General features: G+C 38.7%; 1 protein-coding gene across 2 annotated transcripts; it reads left to right on the forward strand.

Annotated features, from left to right (window-relative positions):
- The first annotated feature begins 2,953 nt into the window (after nucleotides 1-2,953).
- On the forward strand, nucleotides 2,954-7,799 carry LOC146499287 (uncharacterized). Of its 2 annotated transcripts, XM_085137131.1 has the most exons (7): nucleotides 2,954-3,067; nucleotides 4,640-4,739; nucleotides 4,830-5,069; nucleotides 5,746-5,829; nucleotides 5,962-6,111; nucleotides 6,471-6,530; nucleotides 7,356-7,799. In XM_085137131.1, the coding sequence occupies exons 3-7, from the start codon at nucleotides 4,893-4,895 to the stop codon at nucleotides 7,458-7,460; spliced, it is 576 nt and encodes a 191-aa protein (XP_084993257.1). In that variant the 5' UTR covers nucleotides 2,954-3,067; nucleotides 4,640-4,739; nucleotides 4,830-4,892; the 3' UTR covers nucleotides 7,461-7,799. The 2 variants fall into 2 exon arrangements, with proteins under 2 accessions (XP_084993257.1, XP_084993256.1); XM_085137130.1 differs by lacking the exon at nucleotides 2,954-3,067 and having other exon boundaries at nucleotides 4,609-4,739.
- Nucleotides 7,800-12,824: the final 5,025 nt, after the last annotated feature.

Raw genomic sequence — 12,824 nt, forward strand, 5'->3', positions numbered from 1 at the left:
CTCTCAATCACAACCTTTTCACAGACAACCACCACAGTCCTTAATGAGGAGCAGCTGCACAGGACTTGAAACATTTAGGCATGTAGAGATGAGTTCAAACTGAGCATTGGCATGAGGAAGAAAGTGGCTTGGTTGGTGGTGTCATACGCACAGGTCTCAGTGATCTGCTGGGATTTTCCTACATGACCATCTGTAGTGCTTACAGAGTAAGGCCTGAAAAAGGGAAAAACATCTAGCAGCAGTTCCCTGGGAGAAAATGCCTTGCTGATGTCAGAGGTCATTAGACAAGCAGCAGCAGAAGACCACATCCGTTGGCGAAGATCACCCTGCAGGGCTCCCTTGTCACTGACAAATCATTACCGTAGGAGCATGCCGTCTCTCATGGCTTTTGGTTGCTTAACCTCTAATTTGTGAAGTTCCAAACATGGAACTTCACAAAAAAGAGGTTGATGTCATGGCGTCTACATTCATCAGTGTATGAAAAGTTATGCTGCGACACTGAGACGTGTGGCATGAACAGCATGAAAGGGGGGATATAGGTTCATTCCTTTATGAACACAATACATCTTTTCTGTGCTTTAAATTGCTTAATATGATATGAATTGATATGAGTAGTTACGAAAGCTTTTTTTTAAATGATGACAAACAGCAAATGCAGATTTTTAGAATAAATGCAGCTTCTGGAGCAGCTTCCTTGGTTATTTTTAAATGCATATAAAAATCCTGTTTGGATCCTTGGATTTGTATCAAAACTCCCAGCAGTTCTGCTGAGATGTCATTCACTTCGAACGCAATTGTGTTTGCAGTTTTGCCGTCTTTTGCAAAAAACAAAAACATGTTGCAACAAGTCAAAATTGTTATGCAAGGCTGCTGCAGTGTCTCATCTGATGCACAGCTCCTCTATTTCACAACAAACTCAGCAGCTATCAGAGGAAAATGCTGAAGGTAAAAACAGAAAAAAATTGTTAAATTGTCAACAGATGACTGATACACTCAGCACCTTTGTGTTAGCTGCAAGTCTTAATCCCATCATCGGTTTTGGAGGCATTCTCACACCCACGGCCAACAAAATAAAAGAAACCAGATAAAGGAGCAGGCCACTTGATCCCTCATGTCAAAGACGGAAAACATAACATCCCAGAATTCAGTAAGCGCTGAGGGGAACTGGGTGTTGGCATCTATCAGATGACCCAAGGTCATTATTCAACCACTGGAGAAGGCATGATTACAATATCCTTGATCTGGAGCTAGATTGTGGAGCAGTGTCTCACTGATACAGAGACACAGCCAATGTTAATGGTCTGGTGTGTCATGGAGTCCCTCAGGGATAGACTTGGGGGCCCTTTTTATTCTCTCTGATTTACTTGTTTATTTATAAGCTTCTCTTGGGGATATCGTTTGCAAACACGGATGTGCAGGTGATATTCTCTTGCACACCCTGAGAAAGGATGTTGTTAATCTGTTGCATAATAATGGTCTAAAGCATGCTGTCATCAAATTTCCACCAAATGTAGCACAAAACGTGACCTACTTTTCAAAGGAAATGTTTAAAATAAAAAAAAGTTTATTACCTACTTAAGCTGGTGGTGGAATTTCCAGTCAGATACTTTTAGACAGTTGCCAAAAAATATTAATAAGAAGAAGGCTAAAGACTATTGCAGGACAAATAAAGTCAAGTTTTTAAACTAGTGTTTTTTCCCCCAAAGTTTCTTTCTTTCTTTTTTTTTTTTTTTAAATTGTCTCCATTTTGACCTTTTATATAAATTTTCAATTTGTGCAAAACAGGCAGAAGAAAAATGTTTGCTGCTGCTAAAACATATAAAAGAGCTAAAACAGCTACAAAATCTTATTAAAAAATAAATTAGCTAATACTAAAATAATAGCTACAAATGCACATTTTGTTAAAAACAAATAAATAAATAGTTACATTTAGATTATAGGGCATTGATAAACAGGTATTATTATTAAACAAAAGATAACAAAAGTTAAATTTTTGCTCAAAACTCGAAATCCATTTTTGTTTTGTGTAAAAAGGAGCATATTTTAGCTTTGGCTTTGTCAGCTATGACTAAAATATGCTAATATTCTTCAAAAAGATTAATATATTTCAGCTAGTTTATCAAGTTTTAGCCATGCTTTGCTATTTGGCTAGCTGCTATCAGTCTCTACACTGTTTTAATCCAGACTAAAATGTATCTCATATGTTCCAGAGGATGAGCTCCCAGGCTTGTCCATATGATAGTCCCCCAAATCATTAGGTGAAATGCTAATCTAGTTATTTGTTTCTAAGCACTAAATAGCGGTTATCAGTGTGTTATAGTCGATAGATACAGCAAGCTACCCTTGCTAGCTAATGTTAGCTGATAACTTGGTCAATTCTGCCACCAGAAAAGCAACATGGTGGCAAACAGAAAACTGATATTGATGCCTACTTGGGACATTAAAATGTGTAACAGGGCAGATCTTAGTGGAATCACAGTGAGGCAGACCAAGGCAAGTGCAGCGGAACAATAAGCATGTATTTGCCACACAGCTTTCCTTACAAGCAATTCACTCCCCATCTAAAGGTAACTGACAGACTTAAGTACATTCAGCTGTCACAGACTAAACCATTATTCCACTCACAGGTAAATTCTTAAATCCCAATCTTCCACCACAGTATATAATCAATTTGAATGAATAAATAAATAAATAAATAAATATCTATCTATCTATCTATCTATCTATCTATCTATCTATCTATCTATCTATCTATCTACATACATATATATATATACACACACACACACACACACACACACATATATATATATATATATATATATATATATATATATATATATATATATATATATATATACATACATACATTTCACATTTTCATATTATTAAATATTTTACACTTTAATTGGCCACCATACCCATTGTTATAAAACCCCCAAAACCCAAGCACAAAAGATTCCCCACACTCACTTAACCCACGGTCTCTCCCAGAACCTTTAAATGGTGTCTGGGCCCCCAGGGAAACATTTGCCCAAACACCTTGGAGAGAACACAGGAAACGCAGGTGAGGAATCACATCTTACAATCACTTCTTTGCGACCCCTTTAATTCTAGACTTCCACACACACATCTCCATTAGTTCTCCTTACTGGTAAACTTTATTTTCTCTCAATCACAACCTTTTCACAGACAACCACCACAGTCCTTAATGAGGAGCAGCTGCACAGGACTTGAAACAAAGGCTACCAACTGATTTTAAAATACCCAAAAAATATTCAATAAATAGTTAAACTTCTTGTGTGGAAATGTTCTCCTGTGCAAATCAATGCTTAAAGTGCGATGCTAAATAAAGTGCTAGATAAGGTGCTTTTTAATCATGTTAAAGGTGCTCCTAAAGTGCTATACAGATTATAATGTAAATAGTAGTAGGGAGTCTTCTTCCTTACAAAATGGCTATTGTTATATGCAGTTTGTGTTATATATATCAATAAACTCATTTGAATCTATTAGCGTAATATATTTTATTCCAGCAGTTTGAGCGCTCACAATTTTGTTGCAATAAAAGGCTATTCTATTCTAGTGGATGGAAAGATGCATTAATTTGTATTTTTTTTCTTAATTTGTTAATTAAAATATACACAATTTTTCACCATGTATCACAGGTCTAATATCTGACGGCGCAGCCTGGGAGTGTTTAACCATGTCTTAAACATATACTGATACTCCTACAATATTAAGAGTTATGTGAGCTCAAGTTGAAGATTTTCTATACAGTACACATTTTCCTTAAATGTAATTTTAGGTGCAAATATTTATTTATTTTTTTATCAAGGACTGAAACAATGTTACCATTTATGATGAAAAGTCATGCTTTAAATGTGTGTAATATCTGTAGAAGCTGGTCTATTTGAAGTGAATGTTGAATGACGAATTCTATAAACGAGTTTTTGTTTATGGCGGCCCATCCGGCTGAAGAAGATGCTGCAAGTTTAAAGCATAAACTTAGAAAAATGGCCATGTTGCTAATGAAAAGCTAGGATGATGCTATTGATATTATTAATTATTCCTATATGCCATTATATGTCCTCTGTCACAGAGTGTGAGATGCTGCGTTTGCTCTGTCCTGGAGTTCTTATGCCTGTTACATCTTAATGCATACATTAGAAAACAAAGCCTCTCCACAGCTTTATTTAAATTGCTTTATTAAAACATTTTACTACCCAGCCTGCATGTCAGCGCTTTTTGGTAAGTGTTGCATAATACTAAGATAATAAAGCAACATCTAAACAGGTGTCACAGACCGGTTAGACGTGTTTTTTTTCTTTTTTTTCTTCCAAGCAATTGTGTTTCCAAGCAAAAATTTTTCCAAGCAAAAATTCCAGTTCTTAATCCACCAGGAATGATGACGACAACACACACACACACACACACACACACACACACACACACACACACACACACACACACACACACACACACACACCAATACTGAAAGAAGGAAATGATGTCACTGGATAACTATAGTTAATGTCTCTTTGCTGATCCTGCGCAAGCACACCTTGAGTGAGAGTTAATTTCCTTTTTGTGTGACAGTAAACACACTGACCTGCGTGAGTGCGCATGTGTGTTTGATCAGGTTTTTTTGATGGCCTACATTCTGACGAGGGGGCGGAGGTTTGAGGTGTATAAAAGACGTCTCAGAGTTGCCTTCTCTCCACAGCAGCACCTGCTAACAGGTCAGGGCTCTCTCTGAGAAGCAAAATTATTGCTTTAAGGTGAAGCTTCTTCAGGACTTTGTTCTAATTTCATATGTTTCTCTGTTGCAGGTTGAAACTCTCAGACTCTCTCTGCAATCTAAAACGACTGAGATACACCTATCCATCTGCACTATGAAGCGCAACACTGCCACTGTCGCCTCCTTCCTCCGTCCCGCTGCAGCTGCAGTTCTCCTCCTGCTTTTCTTTGGCTGGGACGAGCAGGCTTGGGCACACCCTGTGGCCCGTCCACTCAGCCCGGTGCTCAGACATCCGCAGACCTATAAGGACGTCGGACAAGTGTCAGAACATGTGAGTGGTCAATTTGATTGTAAATTAGAGACAGAATTCAATAATTCTGAATTACATTTGAATATAGTTTTACATTAGAGAAATTCTGCATTTAAAAAAAAATTTGTGGTGATATTCTTCAAATTTACTGCTGCCTTGTGAATGACCGCGGTAAAAAATATAAAGGGACGCATCAACTTTAATCCAGAAATTTTGGCTTTAAGTCTCACACTGAACTTTAAAGTAATAATAATAATTTAAAAAATATAAAATAAAAAAGGGTTATAGTTTTGGCACTATTTGTACTCCACAGTTTGCAATCAGGAGCTAAAATCTGTAAATGTGTTCACTTTAACCCACATGCTGCACAAACTCAACCACTTTTAAAACAAAAAAATATAAATGGAAGCCTATTTCATACATCTCTGATACATGTTGTACAATGTTTTACTAATTTGGCACTAATCTTGCTCCGTAGGGTTTTAAGCATTGATTCACATTTTAAAAGGGATTTTATCAACCAGAGGAACAAAATTTGAGAGAACCACAATTAAAAATCAAGTTGATTCAGTTCAATATTTGAGAAAAACAAACTAGCCTGATTATCCATCACCATCAGTGTTTAGGATCCTGTTTTGACTCAGCTTGAATGCATGAAATGAAGAAAATCCAAATAAACCTCTCTGTGTCTCTGCAGTATCAGAGGATCCAGCCAAAAGACGACGAGGACGACGAGGACGACACCAGTATGAGAGTGATACCCAGAGTTAATACTAACGATGTGAGTAATCTAAACTTTAAGCAGCTTCTTTGTATCAGTACTTGAAAGCAGTACTTGCAACAGAGTACTCTGAATATGTCCACCCAAGACGATGAAACAGCCTGACCTCTCATCTCCCTTCATTGTCTTTAGCACCACTTTGAGATCTGCTGCCTGCACGCCAACATCCTGGACTATTACCTGACTAACATCCTGCACCACACCAACAATGACCACGCCCACATGCACCGGCTAAAGACCAACCTCCACCGCATCAGCACAGACCTGCAGGCCCACGGCTGCGTAAGTGTTTCACTTGATGGATTACTTTAGCAGACAGTGCAGGAAGCATACGCCTTCTATGTGTAACAAATTAGCAAGTTATAAGTAGGTGTTTTAACCGGGGTGGCATTTATTGGAAATGTTAAACGAGACGTGCACAAACCCCACTGTAAAAAGGACAAAATCCCACATCACTGCATGCTTTTAAAGTTCTCCTCCTTCATGTGGAGGATGGAGCTACTACAAACTTTTTGCAGCCATGTGTGGCGGCGCTGTGGTTGATCCTGAAATCGATAACGACTTTCTGTGGTTTCGTGCACACATAAATAGAAGAGATGGGACTGATAACAGTTGCTAACTTTCTCGATGTACCTCTGCAGAATGTCACTCAGTACCACGACCACAAAAATGCAGTGGATTTTCGCACCAAGCTTGAGAAGGTAAGATTGAACTTTCTTTTAAAATGCCACTTTATTCTGAAGGTTTGTTTTTATAAAGAAGAAGCACAGAAGGAATAAAAAAAAAATCATGAAATCAGGAGGCGATTAACTTCGGAGGAGGGCTCAGTAATTAGAGTGGACTCGTCATGCTTTGATCTGCTTTCTGTAACGAGGTCAAGAAGTCCCTGGGTGGTTTAAAACTGCTCCAAACACAAGGTCATCTCAGACGCAAGAGGGGCAGCCAATCAGAAGAAAGCTGGGTAAAAGAGATGTGGGGAGGGAGATAAAACAGCTTGTTTCAGAAACAAAGGGCCACTGTAAAATAAATCAGGGTTATTTGAATCCAATAAATCATGCAGAACTGCAAAAGAGACTAAACTGACAATGATTTTGACACTTTATCAATCTTTCAGGTTGTTTTCAGTGTTTTTAATCCGTAAATGACAGAAATTTGTCAGAATTCATGTTTTAAGGGACAATATTTTATGATCAGCTTTGAGGATTTACATTTTCATAGGTTAATTTCAAACTGTTGGACACAGTGAGTAATGTGATGATTTGTACAACTTGGTATTCACCAGATGGCAAGTGGATTAAAGATAGAAGATAATCCGCATGATCATAGAACAGGAATTTAACTGTCAGCTTCAACCTGATGAATCTGACAAAGAGCCCACATACAGATCTAAATACCTGAAAACTGCAGGGCCTCCCTTTGGCTTCTTTTTGGGACTATTTGTAACAGCGGACTGATACAGATTTGGTGCTCTGCTGCATATTTGGATGTCCTATAACTCACCCTGTGTTTGCTTCTGTTTGTTTCAGATGAAGAAAATGAAAGGCATCACCAAAGCGATCAGCGAGCTTGACATCCTGTTCAGCTACCTGCAGGACTACTGCGTGGAGCCAAGGAACAGCACTGACGCCTAACACCGCCATATTTATCACCAAGTTTTATACCAGCAGCTTTTATACTTCTATTTATTCATTTATTTAATTTGAGGACATATTTAACATTTTATAAATATACAGTTAAAATATTTATATTGATTGAAGTATGATTAGTCAATGGTCTGAGTTAATTTATTTATTGATGATCATAACATTTATTGACAATTTTTTAATGCCGGCTGTAAAAGGACTCTGGCGTTGGATTCTCACGTTGCCATGTTATGGCTGATTGTTACAGTATTTAAATGCTGATGTTGTTGCTGTTGGCTGCAATGAACTGTATGTTATAAGATTTTAAAATAAACATTTTTAAGATTTTATCCCCTTATTTCATTTTTTAATCATATAATGCAATGGCTACATGATTTCTGTTCACTTTTACACGAGTTTTACACGTTTTGGGGGAAAAACCAAAAACATATTTGACAGAAAATAAGAAAAACAAAAACTGGTCTCCTTGTAAGCTTCCAACCTACCCAAAAATATGCCAATGAGAGTACCAAATGTAAAAGGAAAATAACCGGAAAGCAAAGTTGAGAAACCGACCATCAGAATCAGAATACTTAATTGTTTTGTTAGGTGCTCTATTCAAGCTTCAGGTAAATATTCCAAAGGTTAACAGCAGTGATACAAACTGTCCAGGTGTCGCAGAGAGGAGGTTAAAGTTTGAGAGCCGCAGGTAGGAAAAATTTCCCGTGTTGGAATGAGTCTGCTGCCCGTCGCGCTCTTTTGAAGATCACGGAGGCGCCGCGAGGGACTTTCCAATGTTGTCCGTAGCGTGGACAACATCGCTGTCACGCAATGCCAAACCCATTTAATTTAAAAATACACAGAAACAACAAATGCTAAAACAACAACAGTACCCCCCCCCCCCAAAAAAAAAAAAAAAACCCAAAACAAACAAGCATAAAGAGTCACAAGAACAGAAAAATCATATGGCACGCATTAGCACATTGGTTTATTGAGTTTATGGGTCACCTCAGATGTTGACAGTCACTGAAATGAAAATGAAATTAAACAAAATAAAAGCTAATAAAATGTTAAAACCTACATCACCTCTGTGTGTCTATTAGCTTTCATGGTATAGGTATATTAAAATGCGTCACACTGATCTGAATCTTTGCGACAGCCAATCAAATCTGACCCAGACTGAATCAACGCCATTTTGAACAGAATTACGCAACTCTCTTGGCACGTATTTGGCCTCTTAAGTGTTGAGAGGTTACGGGTAACAGTCATAGGCAGGGTGAGCAGTGGTTAAAGCTTATTGTAGCATTGGGGCTTGGAAAATAGGGCAGTGGAGAATTCTGACGTGTTCTGGTGCATCGAAGCGCTGCCAACATGCAACACCGCGACCTAAGCGAACAATAAGAGTGGGTGTTTGTGACTTGACTCATACGCTGTGTGAATGTACAAAGCCCTTTAACATCACAATGATGACATTAAATCAAAGACTGGTGTGTTGTGTGGTGAAATACATAAAATCCTAAAAACAAACAAACACATGACCAGAAAAAAGCCTACAACACAAAACTACCAAAGAACAATTCCAGAAAAACAGCTACCAACTGATAAACAAAACCCCAGCAGTAACAATGTAAGTATTTACTGCTAAACAACAAACAGAGAGCTAAAGAGCTGCAGACGATGAATAAACAACAATGCTGAAACACAAAAAAACCCAAACCACCTAAATGACCAAAAAAAGAAGGACAAAACTAATACACAGAGCTAATTATACACCCAAAACTTAAAAGAACAAACAAACAAACAAACAAAAAAGATGAAGTTAAAGAATAAGAAAGCGCTGAAAACCAACGACCTTTACTCTACAACCAATAGAAATGACATAAATCTTACCCCAAAAAACAAATAAACAGTGCTAAACTGCTACACAACAGGTAATAGTGCCAAAGAACTACACATAAAGCAATACACAGTGCTAAAAACTGCAGAGAATAAAAAAACAATGCCACAAAAAAAATTAAACCACAGAAAAAATTTAAAACAACCAGTGACGAGTAATGAGAACAATCCTGAAAAATTCCCCAAAACTGACATTAGGGCTGAAAAAAAAAATCCCTGTGGTTGGATCTCATTTGAAAGCTCTTTACGACACACTGCAAGCTGCAGGTCTACTAATTTGACATACTTTACATTAAATCAAAATTTTGTTTCATAACTGACTTTTTTTAATGAGATTAGATTAAATATAAAATGATGGCCTCTTATTCTCAGGGTGACACAGCCACTTTAACTGGTGCAACATGTGCAGAGACCGCACACAGACCTTGCAGACCTACTAACCTACTATCAGAGCTGCAGGCTTAGTTTCAGCTCTCTGCTAATTCGTATATGCAGATACTTGGTATGAGGTGTGTGTGTGTGTGTGTGTGTGTGTGTGTGTGTGTGTGTGTGTGTGTGTGTGTGCGCGCGTGTGTGTGTGTGTCGGGGGGTTAGGGCTTTGGATCATTTTAGATTTGGTTTTGAATAATTTTGGACACTTGGTCAGTGTGTTGATCTGAAAAACGAATCTGCAGATATAACTTGGTTGAAGGTTCTCCAGCTCGTGGATTTGCTGTTACTTATGGTTTCATGTCATCTCTTTTTGAAGCAGTAAAAAGGCATCTCGGTCTGACAAACATCTTATAATTTTTTTTAAATGTATTTATTTATGCAATTTTTTACACATTCACAAACAGCGGGACAGAGGAACACAGACAATAAAGACAACAACAACAAAAAAATCAAAAACAAAACACAGGGACAAACAAACAAAAAACAAACAAGCAAACAAAAAAAACAGAGCAACAAACCCCACAACAGGGTACACAGCCAGCACTTATTAAGAACAGCAGAGAAGAAAAAAAAGCAACCGGTATACATGTCAAAGAACTCACAATCCAGTGAGTCCAATCCACAAGATCAAATCCAAAGATCGCTAGGAGGAGCCGATAACAATTACGCAATAAAAACATCTTATAATTTTTAACTTTCTGCAGTGCTGTCTGACATGTGGATGCAGGTGCTGCAGTTTTTGTTTTTTCTACATGAAAACCAGCCGTAAATCAAAGCCCGTAGTTCCTTTAACATCACTTATTAGGCTGCATCTCAAAACAAATATCTTTACCTTTGAAAGTGTCCTTAGTGTAAGTTCCTAAAATTAAAATAACCTATTAATCATCCCTATTAAAGGAGCACCTTGAGCTTTATTAGAAACGATGACTGTTCTCACTTCACACTGGAAAGCTACAGCTGATCCTCACAAAGGTAGAAACACTCTTCCCAGTTATTTACCTCTCAGTGAGGGGGAGGGGTCAGCATTGCTCTACCTGTGTGATGTCATCACAGGGGATTTCCTACACATGTCACCAGGTAATGCAGGAAACTTAGCAAACTTTCCCCCAATGTGTGTGAGAACTGAATTTAGCCATTGAAAGAGACGCTGAAAGAAAGCCATGGATTTCAAACAATGATGACTCAGTGCGCTGTGGTTATTTATATAACTTCAAGGTAAATGTCTAAGGTAAATAGTGCACATAGTGTCTCAATGACCAGTAATAGAAGGGCGTGATGACTTGAGGTGACGGTTGTTGTGATTTAGTGCTATATAAATAAAACTGAATTTAACCATTTGCTCTGCTGCCACATTCATCTACATCTACACTGCTGCTTTGTTGATGTGTCTGGGTTTAATGCAGATAAGACTTTCATTTTCACTCAGACCCCTGTTTAAATGTGTCTCAGTCAGATCGGAAATCAGATAAGAATCTGTTTCACCGTCATATGCAAAGCAAGCTCAGTCCACAAGGAGGCATTAATGGAGCTGATGTTACAAAAGTACAAAGGCCAGAAGAACAACTTCTGATCCATAATTACAACAGTAACAGTTTAGCTTCAACCATTCGGTCTGGGATTACGTGATAAAACAGAAAAGTTTAAATCCACAGAAGAGTCATCACTCCAAAATATTTATAATTGTGTTAAAATACAACAACCAGAAACAAAGTCTGAAACCAGAATACAGCCAGCCCTCAATCAAGTCGGATATCAGTCTAAAAGCCAAAGGTAAAACAGTTTAAAACCAGTCAGTGAAACCAAACCAGTGAAACTAGAAAAAAAGTCAATCTAAACCAATGTAAGAAGGACAGAATTAAGTATATTGAAAAAAAAATCACATCAGAAAAGTGTCTAAAACATCACAATACCCGAGACCAATCTGAAACTCAGTCCAAAAGCAGTCTGAAACTACTCAAAAACCAACAACTAAGCAAATGTTTAAACCAGTCTAAAGTTAGTCCAAACAGATTTACAAAGGATAAATTTGAAGCAATGTCCAAAAATGACCCTACATCAGCCGATACTGCATCTAAAATTCAGCTGAAAAGCAAGTCAACTCAGTCCACAATTATTCAAAACCAAATCTAAAATGATCCAAAGCCAAACCAAAATGAATTTGAAACTGGTGTCAAACCCCTTCAAACCAATCTGCAAAAAATCACTTCAAACCAAGGTCCAAAGAACCAAATCATCTAAAATAAGTTTATACAACTCAAAAACGAGTCAAAGCACAAAGCAAGTACCAGTCATCAAGTATATATCGGCTGAAATAAACCATAGATGTTCATAAATTATGTGTAATAATGAGAACTGACACAAGGCCTCCGCCCGGCTCACAATGCACCCGACCCCTGCGCTGCCTCCTGCGGGTGGTGGGCCTGCAGGAAGATGGGCCCACGTCCCTTTTTTGGGCTGTACCTGGCTGGCTCCCATGGACTAAGGCCTGGCCACCAGATGCTCACCCTCGGGCACCCTCCCCGGGCCTGGCTCCAGGGTGGGGCCCTGATAACCCTATCCAGGGCAGGGTAAACTGTTCCCTCGATGGTCTTGTCATAGGGGTCTTCTGAATTGCTCTTTGTCTTGTCCCTCACCCAGGACCAATTTTCCATGGGAGACCCTGCCTATTGGCAAAACAGCCCCCAGAAGACATATCCCCTGGGATCCCTGGGACACACAAACCCCTCCACCACGATAATGTAGCGATTCGCGGAGGGGGGGAGGGAGCCGGCAATAAGTCGGACTCGTTCCTGGTGGGTGATGTGCTCCGCCAGGGCTGTCCTTTGCCACCGATTCTGTTTACAAATTTTATGAACAGAATTTCTAGGTGTAGTCAAGTGGCGGTAGGCTTTCACTTGGGTGGTCTCAGAATCTCATCTCTGCTTTTCGCAGATGATGTGGTTCTGTTGGCTTCGTCAGGTGGTGGCCTCCAGCTCGCCTTGGAACGGTTCACAGCTGAGTGTGAAGTGGCGGGAATGATAATCAGCACCTCCAAGTCTGAGGCCA

The sequence above is a fragment of the Neolamprologus multifasciatus genome, chromosome 17 (genome assembly GCF_963576455.1).
Source record: "Neolamprologus multifasciatus chromosome 17, fNeoMul1.2, whole genome shotgun sequence".
Lineage (NCBI taxonomy): Eukaryota > Metazoa > Chordata > Actinopteri > Cichliformes > Cichlidae > Neolamprologus > Neolamprologus multifasciatus.